This window comes from Tamandua tetradactyla, chromosome 7, assembly GCF_023851605.1.
Source record: "Tamandua tetradactyla isolate mTamTet1 chromosome 7, mTamTet1.pri, whole genome shotgun sequence".
Taxonomy (NCBI): Eukaryota; Metazoa; Chordata; class Mammalia; order Pilosa; family Myrmecophagidae; genus Tamandua; species Tamandua tetradactyla.
Window position 1 is genome coordinate 174,843,361 of NC_135333.1, and position 17,541 is coordinate 174,860,901.

Sequence of the window (17,541 nt, forward strand, 5' to 3'; positions counted from 1 at the left end):
CCACCGGCTTCTCTCTGGGTAGAGACCAAAGTCTTTAGTGTGGCCTGAGGTCACTGCCCGTGGCAAACCCTCGCCACTCTGGCCACTGGGCCATCTGGTTTCCCAATCATCTCACTTCTGCCACAGGGCCTTCTGTACACTCTGCTTCTCTTTGGGACGTCCCTGCCTTTCCCCAACTTTGCTTTTGCCTTAATTCACTTGTGTTCATTATTTAAACCTCCGCATCCACGTTTTTCATCCCGCACGGAAGCCTGTTACAAAACCTTATTGTACCATGTTCTTGTCCTGGGTAACGTGCCTCAGTTACAATTGTGTTTATTTGTGTCATCGCTGAAGTCTGTTTTTCAGCACAGACTTTAAACTCTATGAAGAGAAATCTTTGCTTGTTTTTACTCACCTGCCCCCAGGGGCTCAATGAACGCCTCTTTAATGAAGGTGGCTCCACAGAAGCTGTGACCTATGTCATCTTTGTTTCCCCTCAGGGTCTACTGACCTCCCACTTTTAGAATCACTGGCAGAGCAAAAGAACACTTGGTCAAAATACCTATCATGGTGTAAAAATGAAAAGGAAATAATTAGCAAAATCAAACCAAAACAAGATGGTAAAGCCATAAAAGATGGGAAGGCAGTGGCTGAAGAAGTGAGAAAATGATTATATTAGCATTTGAAAAGTGCTTATACTATATACCAAGCATTCTTTGTACCTTATCTTTAATTCTCATAGCTACCTTGCTTGGACAAATATTATCTTCAATTTACAGATGAAGAAACTGACCTTTAAGATACTAAGTTGACCAATTGCCAAACAAGTGAGAATGTGAGCTCAGGTATTTTTTTACGCCAAAGCCTGTGCTCACTCCGCCCCTGTCATTACACATGGAAACCCAGGACGTGAGAGCTCGAAGGAAGAAGGCGCACAGGCAAGGCAGCCCAGAGGTCAGAGAAGAGAAACAAGAAAAGCTCATGGGGATGGCAGCTGCTAATCGGAGAGGGAATGGGGAGGAAGAGAGGCAGGGAGGCCCGCTGTTCCAGAAAGGTGGCCATTAAAGCGAAGAGAAGGAGAACCACATTAGCGAGGCCAAGAGAGGCTTTTCCCTCTAGGGGAGGCTTATCTCGGAGCTGAGCAAGCCACTGGTACTGAAGAGAAATGTGGTAGAAAAGGGATGGGTAGACCAGCTGGCTTTGAACAACTTAGAACCGTAGAGGCAGAGATACACTTGGAGGGAAGCTGTGCCAGGGGCCCACCCTGTGGCTCGGGAGGGGGGCTCAGCTGCTGAGGAGTGGGGGACAGGGGAGAAGGGGACAGAGGAGAGGGGGACAGAGGAGAGGAGAGGGGGACAGAGGAGAGGAGAGGGGGACAGAGGAGAGGGGGACAGAGGAGAGGGGGACAGGAGAGGGGGACAGAGGAAAGGGAGACAGGAGTGGGGGACAGAGGAGAGGGGGACAGAGGAGAGGGGGACAGAGGAGAGGGGTACAGGAGTGGGGGACAGAGGAGAGGGGGACAGAGGAGAGGAGGACAGAGGAGAGGGGGACAGAGGAGAGGAGGACAGAGGAGAGGGGGACAGGAGTGGGGGACAGAGGAGAGGAGGACAGAGGAGAGGGGTACAGGAGAGGGGGACAGAGGAAAGGGAGACAGGAGTGGGGGACAGAGGAGAGGGGGACAGAGGAGAGGGGGACAGAGGAGTGGGGGACAGAGGAGAGGGGGACAGAGGAGAGGGGGACAGGAGAGGGGGACAGAGGAGAGGAGGACAGGGGAGCGGGGGACAGGGGAGAGGGGGACAGGGGAGAGGGGGACGGGAGTGGGGAACAGGGGAGAGGGGTACAGGAGTGGGGGACAGAGGAGAGGGGGACAGAGGAGAGGGGGACAGGAGAGGGGGACAGAGGAGAGGGGGACAGAGGAGAGGAGGACAGAGGAGAGGGGTACAGGAGTGGGGGACAGAGGAGAGGGGGACAGGAGAGGGGGACAGAGGAGAGGAGGACAGGGGAGCGGGGGACAGGGGAGAGGGGGATGGGAGTGGGGGACAGGGGAGAGGGGTACAGGAGTGGGGGACAGAGGAGAGGGGGACAGAGGAGAGGGGGACAGGAGAGGGGGACAGAGGAGAGGGGGACAGAGGAATGGGGGACAGAGGAGTGGGGGACAGAGGAGAGGGGGACAGAGGAGAGGGGGACAGAGGAGAGGGGGACAGGAGAGGGGGACAGAGGAGAGGGGGACAGAGGAGAGGGGGACAGAGGAGAGGGGGACAGAGGAGCTTCAGCCTGCCCCAGGATGTGCTCGTGGAGTTGAGCAGCAGGGGTAAAACACGTGAACGCCTATATACGTCACCATAACAAGCCTAAACAGCAGACAATAGGAAGAAAATGTTCCTCACTTCAAGACCTGTATTTATTTGATATTTCTTCTTACTGCTACCAGTGTCATTAAGTACTGAAATGTTTGATTTTTGCTGAATATCCTTCCTCACCTGCAAGAATTAAAAGGAGGTTCACATTTTTTAAAACATTAGGCAATGATTAATAAACAAAACAAAATCAATCTTTTTTAAGTGCCAAAACAATGTTTAAATACTAATTTGAACTATGATTTATTGTCTGAAAAAATACAGATTATAAAAGTAATCTAATAGATATATAAATGGATTAATAGATGGGTGAAAAGATTGAATAATATGACAAATGTGGCAAAATTGTAGAGAGCCGCTTTCCGGGTTTGGCCTAGTGGACACGCTGCGGCCTGCTCTAGAGTTCCCCCCGCCCATCGAGTGAGCCAAGATGGCGCTCACATCCTGCTTCCGCAAATGACGCACACGCCCACCGACCCTATCTTCCAATCACCTCTGTATACGTGGCACTAACCTATTGGGTTTGGGCACAGTATATAAGAGGTTACCCGGACGGGGTGGGTGGAGACGACCCACAGGGAGCCGTGCCTGACGGCCGCATAGAGGTTGTCCCCCCGCGGGGTATCTTGTCCCGCGCGGAACCTGTAACAGAGAATGCAAGCTTAACTCCAGTAAAGGTCTGTGCTTACAACTGCTACGTGTCTTGGATCTGTGTTTCTCACCAGCGCGGATTTGTCTGCGTCTCTCTGTCTCTCCTCATTGTCTCACCCGCCGGCCGGGGGCTTGACGCTGAGCGAGAAGTCGCGGACAAGTGGTGGCCCGTACGGGGAACCCTTCTGCTGCCTTTCCCCGAGCTGGTGAGGACGCGCATCCTGAGTTCGCAGCGGACTTCCCGCGCTTGATCACCGCGAGAAGGTGAGTGCTTCTTATTACGTGAGAGTTAAGGGCTGTGGGCGTTCAGGTAGCCCCAGTGAATCGGGAGAGCTCCCCGATTGATTAAAGTACAGTGCCGACTGCAAGCATGGGGCAGTCAGGAAGTTCACCTTTGTTAGCTCCCTTAAAGACCCTTTTGAAGCAGTGGGGTATCTCGGTTAGGAAGAGTTCCCTCCTGCGGTTCTTAGACGATGTTGCTGCTTTTGCACCTTGGTTCGCCCACTCCGGGAGCCTTAGTCTGCCTTCTTGGTTAAAACTTGGTAATGACATAGAACGGGCGCGCCGGACGGGCCTTTGTATGGATCCGATCCTGGTCCCTATCTGGGAAACCGTCCGTGCTTGCCTTGAGGCAGAGTCTACTTCAGGCCTCAGTCCGTCTTCCGCCCTGCTGCAGGCACGGCACGCGCTCCAAGAAACTCAGTCAGCTTCGTCTGCGGACGGCTCCCGTAAAGGCAAGCCGCCAGAGTCAAGCGATAGTTCAGACAGCTCTGACTCGGAGTCAGATAGTAATGAGACCGAGGGTGCAGACGCGCCTCCGCTGATCGATTGGGGGAGGCCCCCTGTCTCACCCACGCAGCCTTCCGCCCCGCCAGCGCCTGCTGCAGGGGCGCGGCGGCTTCCGGTGAATGGTTTTGGTGATCTCGCCAAAAACCCTCACCACGGGCTCCCTCTGGTGGCCGAATCAGGTAATTACAGTGGCTGCTCTCCAACTTCTAAGCGCTTGTTAAAAGGAATGGGATATGTCCCCGGCAAAGGCTTAGGAGCCTCATTGCACGGGCGCGCAAGGCCTATACAAGCTGTCTCCAATTCTGACAGACGAGGCCTGGGTTTTTCCTAGGGGCCACTGAGGGGAGATTCCCACCCACACCTATAAAACTAAAATGGAAGACCAGTACCCCGGTGTGGGTGCCTCAGTGGCCATTATCACAGGAAAAACTCTCAGCATTACACACTCTAGTGTCAGATCAGTTAAAAAAGGGCCACATCATTCCCTCTACATCACCTTGGAACACCCCTATTTTTGTCATAAAGAAAAAATCAGGCAGATGGAGATTGTTACATGATTTAAGAGCCGTTAATAATTGCATGGAGTCCTTAGGACCTGTTCAGATGGGGTTGCCCCTTCTCTCAGCTCTGCCAGAGCATTGGTCTATTTTCATCTTAGACATCAAAGACTTACTAAAGAAACAGAAAGGGGGAATAGGTCACGGCCTGTCCCCAAAGGCTCAACTGTCTATAGCCTTGTTTACGTACAATTTTTTAAATGAAAATTCACTAGGAATGACACCTGCCCTTCAGCACACCACTCCAAGTCCTCCACATAGAGGTCTAGTCCGTTGGAAGGATGTCCTGTCAGGACAATGGCAAGGCCCTGACCCAGTGCTCAGCTGGGCCAGAGGCTCTGTTTGTGTTTTTCCCCAGGAGCCAGGACGTCAACCAGTGTGGGTTCCGGAAAGACTGGTGAGAACCGTGACATCGCCCGAGGAGGCCACGGAGCTGTTGCCTAAAAAACCAACAAGCCTTCAACCTGAACCATCAGATCAGGCCTCCAACTCTGCTGATGACGGCGGCGACTGACGAGATAGCAACGAAAGCGCCGGTCACCCTTCGATTGTTTAGAAGGGGGACCAGTTTTAATAACCCCCGTTGCCTTCGACCTTTCCAAACTGGGCGAGACTGTACAAAGTCTGTGGAACCGAGTCACCTCTTGGTTCTCTTGGCCCAATTTGACTACTTGGATTCTCGTGGCAGTGGGACTATTAGTGGGCTTAGTCACTGTTAAATGTTTGTTAGAACGCTTGTTCCAGACACAGCAGCAACTACGTGTTTCTACCATGTTAGCTATGTCTTCCCAGTCAAATGTGGGTGTGCGTCCCTCCTCGATAGATAGCCCGTCTGAATCACCTGGGGCAAAGCTCTTGTCAGCAAGGTTTGTTGCAGGCTCCCTGGCCACTACCCGTGTTTAGCTAGGCACCAGAGGCTGTTAATTTTGCGCGCCTAGCCGCCTCGACGGTGGAGCTGCGGCCGCAGTCCTGGCCAGACTGGGCTTGGCTCTAGCCATTGCACCGAGGCCTCCGCAGCGTTTCCTATGCCCTGGCTGTCGCTCTCATAATCCCCGCTTGACCCAGTTGCGAGGCGAAGCACTGCAGGGAGGAGTCACGTGGTATCCAGTTCACGGACTCTCCGGTCTCTATATGAGGTGAGCATTCTGGTCGGTGCCAGAGGCTCCGTCGTGTGATGACGCGAGCCTAGTCCAGACTCCCCAAAGCACCAAACTATGTTGTGAGCCACTCAGGCCCACGGGAGCACCATCATCAATAGAGACACTGGGTACAAGAATACGGTCTACGGGGCGGGCCGCGGTGGCTCAGCGGGCAAAGTGCTTGCCTGCTATGCCGGAGGACCTCGGTTCGATTCCCGGCCCCAGCCCATGTAACAAAAACGGAGAAACAGAATACAATAAAACAAGAAAATGTTTAAAAATGTTTCCCTTTCTTCCTTCCTTCCTTCCTTCTATCCTTCCTTCCTTCTCTCTGTCTTTCCTTTAAAAAAAAAAAAAAAAAAAAAAGAATACGGTCTACGGACCATGCCTCTTATAAAAACAAAAAGGGGGAGATGTAGAGAGCCGCTTTCCGGGTTTGGCCTAGTGGACACGCTGCAGCCTGCTCTAGAGTTCCCCCCGCCCATCGAGTGAGCCAAGATGGCGCTCACATCCTGCTTCCGCAAATGACGCACACGCCCACCAACCCTATCTTCCAATCACCTCTGTATACGTGGCACTAACCTATTGGGTTTGGGCACAGTATATAAGAGGTTACCCGGACGGGGTGGGTGGAGACGACCCACAGGGAGCCGTGCCTGACGGCCGCATAGAGGTTGTTCCCCCGCGGGAAATTTCGCCCGCGCGGAACCTGTAACAGAGAATGCAAGCTTAACTCCAGTAAAGGTCTGTGCTTACAACTGCTACGTGTCTTGGACCTGTGTTTCTCACCAGCGCGGATTTGTCTGCGTCTCTCTGTCTCTCCTCATTGTCTCACCCGCCGGCCGGGGGCTTGACGCTGAGCGAGAAGTCGCGGACACAAAATGTTGGAATTGGTGCCTCTGGTGTCTGGGGGAAGTTAAGCTATAGTTATGTGTTAGGAGTTTTGTATTATTTTTGCAACTGTTCTGTAAGTTTGAGATAACTTTGAGAAAAAAAAAACAGTTTATGGAAAAAGTCTCCAAAAAGTAATTTTACAAATAAATATAAAAATGACATGTTCATTGCTGGCAGTATAGACAATACAAAAGAGTCTAAAGAGGGAAAAAAGTATTGATAATCCCAACACCTAGAGAAAAAATTTTAAATATTTTGACAAATTTTTTTTAAATTAGGGTCATTCCATATATAGTTTTGTGCACATCCCTTTTCACACATTGTCATGAGCGTTTTTCTAATTCATTAAAGGAGCTTTAAAATATGAATTAATTGGCAATGAATTATATGTATGTACCATATTTAGTCACTGTGCTGGTTTGAAAGGATTATGTACCCAAGAAAAGCCAAATTTTAATCCTGATTCCATCTCGTGGGGCAGCCATTTCTCTTAGTCCCTAGTCAGTACTGTGGGTTGGAAACTTGACTAGATCATCTCCATGGAGATGTGACTCACCCAATTGTGGGTATTAACTTTTGATTAGAGGGAGATGTGACTCCACCTATTCTAGGTGGGTTTTGATTGGTTGACTGGAATCCTTTAAAAGAGGAAACATTTTGGAAAGAGCCATGAGAACCACGAGAGCCCACACAGACAGAGACCTTTGGAGATGAAGAAGGAAAACGCCTGTATTAGTTAGGGTTCTCGAGAGAAACAGAATCAACAGGGAACACTCACAAATACAAAATTTATAAAAGTGTCTCACGTGACCACTGGAGCGCAGAGTCCAAAATCTGCAGGGCAGGCTGTGAAGCCGACGATTCCGATGGAGGGTCTGGACGAACTCCGCGGGAGAGGCTTACCAGCCAATGCAGGAAGAGAGCCTGTCTCTTCTGAATCCTCCTTAAAAGGCTTCCAGTGATTAGACTGAGCATCACTCATTGCAGAAGACGCTCCCCTTGGCTGATTACAAATGGAATCAGCTGTGGATGCAGCCGATGTGATCATGATTTAATTCCATGAAATGTCCTCATAGCAACAGACAGGACAGCACTTGCCCAACCAGACAAACAGGTCCCACCACCTGGCCAAGCTGACACATGAGCCTGACCATGACAATGTCCCTGGGGGAGCTTCATGAAACAAGAAGCCAGGAGAGAAAGCTAGCTGACGTCGCCATGCTCACCATGTGCCTTTCCAGTTGAGAGAGAAACCCTGAACTTCATCAGCCTTCTTGAATCAAGGTATCTTTCCCTGGATGCCTTAGATTGGACATTTCTATAGCCTTGCTTTAGTTTGGACATTTTCATGACCTTAGAACTGTAAACTTGCAATTTATTAAACTCCCCCTTTTAAAAGCTGTTCTGTTTCTGGTATATCATATACCAGCAGCTAGACCAGTCACTTTTTCATTGAACTTTCAGCCTGTTTTCAAGTGCACATTTTTAAGCTGAAAATTAGTACAGTGTGTATTCTGATTATTTTGTTGGAGCAGATTTATGGAAGTGAGATCAGTGGCTCAAATAATATACATCTCAGAATTTTTAAATTAAGATTAAGTAATACGTGTACATGGTTCACACATTGAAGTGACGAACAAAGTGGATACTGAGGCTCTTCTCACCGCCCCACAGGCTGGGCTGCTCCGTGTCCACCACAGCTGACCATTTTCACTAAACTTTTGTTCTTCCTTCCAGTTTTCCTTTCTGGAATGCTTATACTTATTCCCTCCCCTTCTCACACACGAGACTGCTTGTGCCTTGCTGCCCCATCTCACTGTGATTCCTGCAGATCCCCCCACCCGCTGCTGAGACCCTCCACCTTCCTCTGTGGCCCCACATGGACCCCCACTAGGGCCCCTTCCTGCCTCCTGCCCTTTGGTAAAGCTGGGGAGACTCAGCCCTGATGCTCCATGTCCCCTCTGGGCTTGGGAGAGCAGACCCTGCAGCAGGTTTGGGGTGCTCTGGGGTGGGCCCTACAGCAGGATTGGGGTGTTCCTGGGTGAACCCCACAGTGGTATTGGGGTGCTTCTGGGTGGGCCCCACAGTGGGACTGGGGTGCCAGGTGGGCCCCAGTGACTTGTGATGAATATCGGAGCAGAGGGCAGGAGGCACAGGGTGTCACTCACTGCCATGGGTGCACACGGTGTCCCAGGCCAGGCCAGCAGGCAATGCCCTCCCTGTCAGAGGTGCCGTTTCTGCTTGTTTCGTGCCTCCCGCGGCCAGAGAAAGGAAGCATGCATCAGGGTGTCAGGTGTTAGGATATTTGGTGTTACAGTGTCTGGCGTTAGGGTGTCTGGGGTTAGGGTGTCAGGCATTACGGTGTCTGGGTGTCAGGTGTTAGGGCGTCTGGGGTCAGAGTGTCAGGCGTCAGGGTGCCTGGCGTCAGGGTGTCTGGCATTAGGTGTCAGTCATTAGGGTGTCTGGCGTCAGGGTGTCAGGCGTCAGGGTGCCTGGCGTCAGGGTGTCTGGCGTCAGGGTGTCAGGCTTCAGGGTATCTGGCGTCAGGGTGTCTGGCGTCAGGGTGTCAGGCGTCAGAGTGTCAGGAGTCAGGGTGTCTGGCGTCAGGGTGCCTGGCGTCAGGGTGTCTGGCATTAGGTGTCAGTCAATAGGGTGTCAGGCGTCAGGGTGTCTGGCGTCAGGGTGTCAGGCGTCAGGGTGTCTGGCATTAGGTGTCAGTCATTAGGGTGTCTGGCGTCAGGGTGTCAGGCGTCAGGGTGCCTGGCGTCAGGGTGTCAGGCGTCAGGGTGTCAGGCTTCAGGGTATCTGGCGTCAGGGTGTCTGGCGTCAGGGTGTCAGGCGTCAGGGTGTCAGGCGTCAGGGTGTCTGGCGTCAGGGTGCCTGGCGTCAGGGTGTCTGGCATTAGGTGTCAGTCAATAGGGTGTCAGGCGTCAGGGTGTCAGGCGTCAGGGTGCCTGGCGTCAGGGTGTCTGGCGTCAGGGTGTCAGGCTTCAGGGTATCTGGCGTCAGGGTGTCTGGCGTCAGGGTGTCAGGCGTCAGAGTGTCAGGCGTCAGGGTGTCTGGCGTCAGGGTGTCTGGCGTCAGGGTGTCTGGCATTAGGTGTCAGTCAATAGGGTGTCAGGCGTCAGGGTGTCTGGCGTCAGGGTGTCAGGCGTCAGGGTGTCTGGCATTAGGTGTCAGTCATTAGGGTGTCTGGCGTCAGGGTGTCAGGCGTCAGGGTGCCTGGCGTCAGGGTGTCAGGCGTCAGGGTGTCAGGCTTCAGGGTATCTGGCGTCAGGGTGTCTGGCGTCAGGGTGTCAGGCGTCAGGGTGTCAGGCGTCAGGGTGTCTGGCGTCAGGGTGCCTGGCGTCAGGGTGTCTGGCATTAGGTGTCAGTCAATAGGGTGTCAGGCGTCAGGGTGTCTGGCGTCAGGGTGCCTGGCGTCAGGTTGTCTGGCATTAGGTGTCAGTCATTAGGGTGTCAGGCGTCAGGGTGTCTTGCGTCAGGGTGTCTGGCGTCAGGGTGTCAGGCGTCAGGGTGTCAGGCTTCAGGGTGTCAGGCGTCAGGGTGTCTGGAGTCAGGGTGTCTGGCGTCAGGGTGCCTGGCGTCAGGGTGTCAGGCGTCAGGGTGTCAGGCTTCAGGGTGTCTGGCGTCAGGGTGTCTGGCGTCAGGGTGTCTGGCGTCAGGGTGTCTGGCATTAGGTGTTTGTCATTAGGGTGTCTGGCGTCAGGGTGTCAGGCGTCAGGGTGTCTGGCGTTAGGGTGTCTGGCGTTAGGGTGTCTGGCATCAGGGTGTCTGGCGTCAGGGTGTCAGGCGTCAGGGTGTCTGGCGTTAGGGTGTCAGGCGTCAGGGTGTCTGGCGTTAGGGTGTCTGGCATTAGGTGTCAGTCATTAGGGTGTCAGGCATTAGGGTGTCTGGCGTCAGGGTGTCTGGCGTCAGGGTGTCAGGCGTTAGGGTGTTTGCCCGCCGTGGTGACCAGGGCCTGTTTGTACAGGAACTACAAGGACGTTCTCACGGTGCAGCTGCCTGAGGCCCTTGCTTGGTGCTGTCCGCGCCCCTCTTCTTAAGCGCTGCCTTCGCTGCCCTCCCCAGGGACATGCTGTGGTGCGGACAGAGGCGCAGGCTCCCCAGGCACACAGTGCTGGGCGACAGCCACGTTTACTATTGGGGACTTCACGACCAGGTGTAGAACGGGTCTTCCCAGTGCATAGTCTTGCACTTTCAGGCTGCAATCACGGCAACCCTCTCTCTCCACGTGGACGGCACCCCTGCCCTGCACACACTTCCCACCAGTGGAGAGGGCAGGTGCGGGGTCTCTGGCAGCGGGTGCCACTTGACCACGATGCTCGCTTCTTGCTGGCAGTTCCAGACCGGCCGGGAGGGCAGCATCTCACCGCATCGGCTGGAAGCCAGGGGAGGGCCTGGTTGTGGGGCGACGTCCTGAGCCCTCAGGAAAGGGAGGCATGCCCACCCAGAAGTCGTGCGGCCTGGATCCTGGGGGTGGGGGCCTCGCACTTCCTGGAGCATGTGGCAGGACCGCACGGGCTCCCCCTCAGATGCTCCAGACCAGAAGTGACGCCGTCAGCAGAATGCTGACCAGAGAGTGGGGCCCCAGCCCAGGGCGAGCGGTGGGTGGGCAGTGGCCACAGCCATGGGCCTGTCAGTGTCCGCCCTGAGAGCTGCCCCATCAGCAGCCAGCACCACACCATCCAGGGAGAGGCACGGGCTCGCCAACTTGCTCCTGGAATCTTGGGGCAGTTGTGGGGTCCTGAGACTGCCCCACGGGCATGAGGGCCCCGAGTTCCTTGGGGCATCTGATTGCCCCACGCCTGGGAGGTGGTCAGTTTAAGGGAGGCAGGGGGACGGGAGAGGAGAAGTGGGAGCTGGCCTTGACGGACCCTCTGGGCACTGGAGACCGTAAAGGACCCCTTCAGGTTGCAGCACCGTGGCCAGAGGCCGGCCCCACCCTGGGAGCCCCCAGGGAACGCCAGCAGGTCACTCTGAGAATTGGGTGAGCCTCCTTTTGTCAAGGGCAGCAGGTAAGTATTTCAGGCCCTGGAGGCTACCTGGTCTCTCTCACACCCGCTCAGTTCTGCGGTGTCGCGGGAACACAGCCAAGGACACTGTACAAGGCCCCAAGCGGGACTGAGCTCCAGTGACACTTCTCTGAAAACGCAGCAGGCTGCCTTTAAGGGAGCCTAAGGGCCCGGCCCGCGGGCCCTCTCAAATCGAGAGGCTGAGGCCCAGCTGGCCCCTGCTGACTCTAAGGGCGTCTGTAATTTCTGTAGACGGAGCTAATTCTACTCTACAGAAGTTTCAGCCTTTGGTATTGTCACCAGCCATTGTGTCCCTTTCTCTACAGCCCTGGCAAGAGAACATTTTATCCAGTTTTGAATTTTTGCCAATACAATAGGTGCAAAGTGGTATCTTCGTGATTTTAATTAGCATTTCTTTTAGTTTGAAGTATATTGAATATCTATTTTTTTTTTTTTTTCTGTGAACCATCTGTTTTGTTTGTTTTGCTTTGTTGGCTATTCTACTACTGGGTTGCTGGATTTCTCCCCCGGATTTCTCGGGGTCATTTGCGTGGTGAGGCGCCGGGCCTGCGTGCTCGCAGTGCTGGCTGGGTGCTGGGCTCCAGGTCAAGGCTGAGGCAGGTGGGAGCTGCTCGAATGCCAGCAAGGAGTCATTCAGACAGGCTCGTCCGCAGGCAGCAGGTGCGAAGCCGGAGCTCAGGTGAGAGGCTAGGACTGGGGGACAAGCGTGGGACCCCTCAGGACAGTGAGCCTGGTGAGAGCACCTCAAGAAGGTAGACAGAGAAGAGGTGATAAAACCTGAGTCCTGGAACATCCCGACATTGGAAACTTGAGAAGAGGAGAAGGTGTAGCCAGCCAGGCAGCCAGCAGACTGTGGAAGGAAGGAGAAAAAGTGTCTCAAGGAGGAGGGAGCCCTGCCAAATGCTTTTAGAGACTAAATAAGACGATAATTCTTACTGAGAATCCATCACTGGGTCCGGCAACCTTGAGAGGTGCTTTCCTGGAGTGTGGGGAAGAGCAGAGCAGCAGAGGGGAAGGGCCCAGGGCACTGCCCCCACAGGTCTGCCGGGCACAGGAGGGCGGACAGTCTCAGATTTAGTGCTGATCTACCGTTGTCAGAACAGGCGTGTGTGTTTCATGAGCCCCACTGAGCCGTTCAGGTGCAGGCAAGGAACAGGCAGAGAGCTGTATTTGACCAAAGCTGGGCTTCTGCCAGACATTTAAGTCTGAAGGACACAGCTGAGATGGGTGGACGGATGGACAGATGGATGGATGGACAGATGGACCAAGGAACCTAAGCTAGGGAAGGAGGGCCAGGGGAAATGAGGAGTGTACTTAATAGTGAAAAAGTGGTGAAATCAATGGGTTGGAAGGTTCGGTCAAAATCCAATTTATTATACTCCATAAATACAGTATACACACACAGGCCACCTGAGTCTCCTCCGGATTACTCCTGCGTGGCCACTGTTCCTCTCGTTTACGAAGCAAACACAAGGCTGGACAAATTTCCTAAATTTTATTCTTAATTTATAATTCAAAGATGGCAGAAGCCCATTACAAATGGGCTTACTATACAACAGACACACAGGCAAGGAAGTCAATTACTGAAAGACTTACAAAATGCGCATCATTGACAGTGTATGGCAGTGAATTTTGATGTCTCTCAGATGCATTACCATAAGTTCCCATCATATAAGCTTCTAATTTGTTTTTGAAAGGGAAAAATGCTTAGTGGGCAAGAATGAAAAAGATATTTAAAACAGGTTGTTTGTGTATATGTAAAGTGTCTGATAAATTAGTGAAAGAAATAGGTTTGGATAGTGGGGGTTTTTATATTGTATAAAAAGAAATACTGTGAGTTTACACTACATAAGACTGATACTAATTTTTTTTCATGGATAAATAAAAGCCGTCTTAGTGGTTGCATACTCATGGGAAAGTTTTCAAATTGCCAGTAATCATTTTTACAAATTTTTTTTTTTCGCATGGGCAGTCACCAGGAATCGAACCTGGGTCTCCGGCATGGCAGGGGAGAATTTGGCCACTGCGTCACCATGGCCTGCCCCCCCCCCAGTGATCATTTTTTAAAGGACAGATATATATCCCTTTTATAATTTAGTAACAGGTAACTTATTTTTTCCATGTCCTTTTTTTCTTTTCTTTCCCATTACTTGCCTTTGAGACATTTTGTTGCAAAAGAGGAAGGAGGTAAAGGAGGCACCTTCGGTGTGGCATGTGTGGCCAGCGTCTAGACTTGGGGCAGGTGGGGCAGGTGGGGGCGAGAACACATTCTCTGACTCCGAAGGCTCCTCCCGTCACTGTCCTCCCTGATCTCAGAACCCGAGTCGTCTGGCATCGGCGCCGTCAGCTGGAGGGACACCCAATGGAGACCACCCACCCTACCTAAGAGGTAGCAATATTCGATGTGGCTTTGGAAACTCCTGTTTCTGCAGCCAGCTTCCTGTCGGGTAAGCGGTGCTGCCCGTGGGCTCCTGGAGATGCGCCACAGAAGGGGCCGGGCTGCGGGGGCAGGTGGTACAGCTGGACTCAGGGCCTCCAGGTGCAGTCGGGCTACTTGATAGCTGTGCAACCTCACACGTGTGACTCCTCTGAGGCTCAGTGCCCTCTCGTGTAGAAGAGACAACATATCCGCCTGGCCTACTCACTGACGTGTGCACTAAGTAATGCAGTGTCTTTAAATGTGCTTTGAAATAGGTAATGCACTAAAGTTGTTGGTGAATGCTTAAAAATGTGGCTTGCTGTATGTTTTGGGACATTAAAAAATCAAAAGAGAAATCATTGGAAAATTCAAATCGTTATGAGTCATACAGCCTAAATGTTAAGCAATTTACAAATGCTTTACAATGAAATTACTCATGGATTTTTTTTAAATTAAAAAATTTTGCAGTTAAATATTATCATCAACTTAATCTTATTCTAAATATCATCAATTTAATCTTATTCTTTCTTTTATAAGAATATTTACTATGTGACATTATAACTCTCCAAAGGAGAAATTCCTTTAATTAGTTCTGTTCTCTACCTTAGAAGCTTAATTATAAGGCAGAAGAATGGAATAAAGTTTAAAAATAAACAAAAATATATAATTAACCCACAATCCCTTACTTTAAAGGACTTAACAGGAACACTTCCCCCAATATATTTATAAACAACTTAACTATTTATAAAATGCTAACATTAACCCACAATTAAGCCACGTTGATCAAAGTTAATTCCGATTTTTTTCTTCCCTTATAGTTAAATTATTAAATGCCTGGTGGTCTTGAGGACCCCACTGCGTTTTCCCATGAACTAGGTATCACACAAAAATGCTTCCTTATGGAACAGATAAGGGGTTGATCAAGGATTAGAAAATAGTTTTAGAAAAGTATTTGGGAACCGTAGCAGTGTATATGCTAGGTCCCATGTAGAAATAAGTCTGCTAAATAGATGACATCTGCAGGCCCGACCAGAATCGAGTCGCCCAGCATCCTCTCTTTCAAATGGGTAAGACAAGAGTTTTAATAGACTTCTTGAAAAGAGCAAATGAATCACTTGTTCATTCTAAATCTTACTAATACCTTGGTTATATTAAATGGAACAGTTTTTTTTAAATGAGAATAAGCTATTAATTACAATGTAGGTAACAAATACCAAATTCTGGACAATAACAAAATTTTTGGCCCAAATGACAAAAGCATATAAATGAAATGTGTTTGAGAATAATTCTATAACATCAACATTCCAATAGCCCCCGAATCTTTGTGGCAACAATTCAAGATTTAGTTCTCAGTTGAAAACCTCTCCTTTTCCCCCACCCTCTTCTACTCACACGTACACACACACAGGCGTGCACACACACACACTCACGGTTCCTCACACTCTCGTGTCCCTACAGAAGCAGCACAGGTTACTTTTTGGTTTAGACTATTAAAAATTTTCTGAAAAGATCATTATTCTTCCAAGAAATCAACAAATCAGTGATTTGTTGATCAATCAAAAATGACCCATGATCTTGCATGGAAGACGTCTTGGCAATTCTATGCTTAAAAGAAAGCCTGTCAAGAACTTGAGAGCTGAAATGAAATTAGCACTGGTGCAGGGGCAGTCACAGATTCAAGTAAAAGTGCGTTTATCTTTGCTCAGCATGACATTTTTAGGCCAGTTTAGGAATGAGTGATTGGTAAATGTGCCCTGAGCTGGCCTAGAGGGTGGGCCTGGTCACCACTGCGGAGAGCTGGGCTGGCCCCTCTCCTTTACCAGTGAGAATCCACGAGACGCAGAGGCAGGGCGAGGCTGTGCCCCAGACTCCAGGGTAGATGTAATGCAGCCCACGCCTCGGCGCGCGTGGGGTCCGTGCTATCCGCTACCAACGTCCCACATCACTTCCTATTTAACTTCGGAGCACGAAGTATCTTCATTAGTGTCAAACTATCATTTATTTTATGAAAAGCAGCACGAATAGTCTTCGTTTTGGTTTCAACACAAATTCCTTTAAAAAAGTTAAGGCTGTTTAACTGAGTCAGGGCCAAGTGGAAAGTGCCTGGCGGAAGTGCAGCGCCTGATTTGGGGGTTCGGACTGGTGCCCCTTGCCGCGGGCCCTCCGCAGGACCTCAGTCGCCAACGTCGCCGTCGCGGTCCCCCATCAGCCAGAGGACGCGGAAGCTCAGGGCCAGCAGGGCGGTGCCCAGCAGGTCGCCCAGCGCCGTCAGGTAGGGGATGGAGAAGCTGTCCGGGTCCTGTCCTCGCCTCCAGAAGTGGCGGACCATCCAGTCGGCCAGGCACAGCAGCGCCAGCACCTGGGGGACAGCGGAGGTCAGGCCGCCACCCCCGCCACCACCCCTGGTTCCCACCAGCCGCCCCCCGAAGCCACACACCTCCCCCCCCCCCGCTGCAGAGGGGCTGGGCCCTCTCAAACCACGGCCAAGCTCCGAAGTCTTCCGCGGCAAACGGAGGAGAAAGGCGGAGCCGACAGTGACCACGCAGTGGCCCGCGCACCCGTCGGGTGAGGCTGGTGGGAGCTTCCCGGGGCCCCGCAGATGGACAGCAAGATGTAGCCGCGGGGACATCCCGGGCGCAGCCGCCGCCGCCGGTCACCAGATCTCCCCGAGGCCTGAGGACGCGCCCCTGCCCCAGGGCGGCGGGGAGGGCGCGGGGAGGGCGCGGGGGGGGGGGGGGGGGGGGGGGGCGGGGAGGGCGCGGGGAGGAGGGAGGCTCCGGCACGCTCCTTCTCCAGACAAGCGCTTCAGCGGACCTGGGCTCTGAGACGCAGACGCTGCCCCTCCGCCCCAGTCTCGGGCACGCAGGGGACTCCCACGTGCACCGCAGTGAAAGGCCGACGGGAAAGAGACTGGGGAGGGAGGATCAGAAAGATTCCCGGACCTGGAGGCGATAAAATCTGCATTTGATCCTCGGTTCTGTTATGACTTCTCAGCTATGTGACTTCGGGCAAGAGTTTCTACCACTCTGATTTAAATTTCCGCACGTGAAAAACAAACACAAGGGGCCTAACGTCTGCCACCCTCCCTCTGAGGGACAGGAAAGCCCGGGTGAAGGGCACAGCAATAAAGCTGCTGCGTCAGGGGCCAGACAGGGCCTGAGGCCTGTGCTCTGCTTGCATGTGAGGCCTGCCCCCTGCGCCCAGCACGGCCAGCAGGCACCAGCAGCATCCGGGGAAGGAGGCACCTGCCCCCTGCACCCCTGCGCCCAGCAGGCCCCCAGCAGCAGCCGGGGAAGGAGGGACTTGTTCCCTGCACCCCCGCGCCAGGCACCCAGCACGGCCAGCAGGCACCAGCAGCAGCCGGGGAAGGAGGGACCTGCCCCCTGCACCCCCGTGGCCGGCACGGCCAGCAGCAGCCGGGGAAGGAGGGAGGGACTGCGAGGGGCACAGGCGGGAGGGACTGCGAGGGGCACAGGCGGGAGGCAGACGTGGACTTAAGCTGCCCAGGGTCACTCTAGTGCAGAACGCCAGGGCTGTGTCAGGAGACACGAGGCTTCTAATAATTCTTCAGAAGACAGACACTCGGTTTTTAAGACAAAACTTTGTCAAAACAGTTGTGTTGTCTACGAATGGAACAAGCCATATAAAGTCTACCGCTGAATGAAAGAGTGATGACTATGGATAGAAATAATCATTTTAAAGGGAATAACAGTAGCT

At 52.5% G+C, this 17,541-nt stretch overlaps 1 protein-coding gene across 8 annotated transcripts in view; it reads right to left on the reverse strand.

Moving 5' to 3' along the window:
* SLC41A2 (solute carrier family 41 member 2) overlaps positions 1-17,541 on the reverse strand; it is a 214,804-nt gene that overhangs the window by 41,792 nt on the left and 155,471 nt on the right. For 7 of the 8 annotated variants that reach the window (XM_077111884.1, XM_077111882.1, XM_077111889.1 and 4 more), the window contains one exon: positions 15,805-16,183. The exons of the other annotated variant lie outside the window; for it this stretch is intronic. In XM_077111884.1, the coding sequence (XP_076967999.1) occupies positions 15,998-16,183 (186 nt within the window). In that variant the 3' untranslated portion in view covers positions 15,805-15,997. Of the gene's footprint in view, positions 1-15,804; positions 16,184-17,541 lie in introns of those variants that run through there. 8 annotated transcript variants of the gene reach the window in all.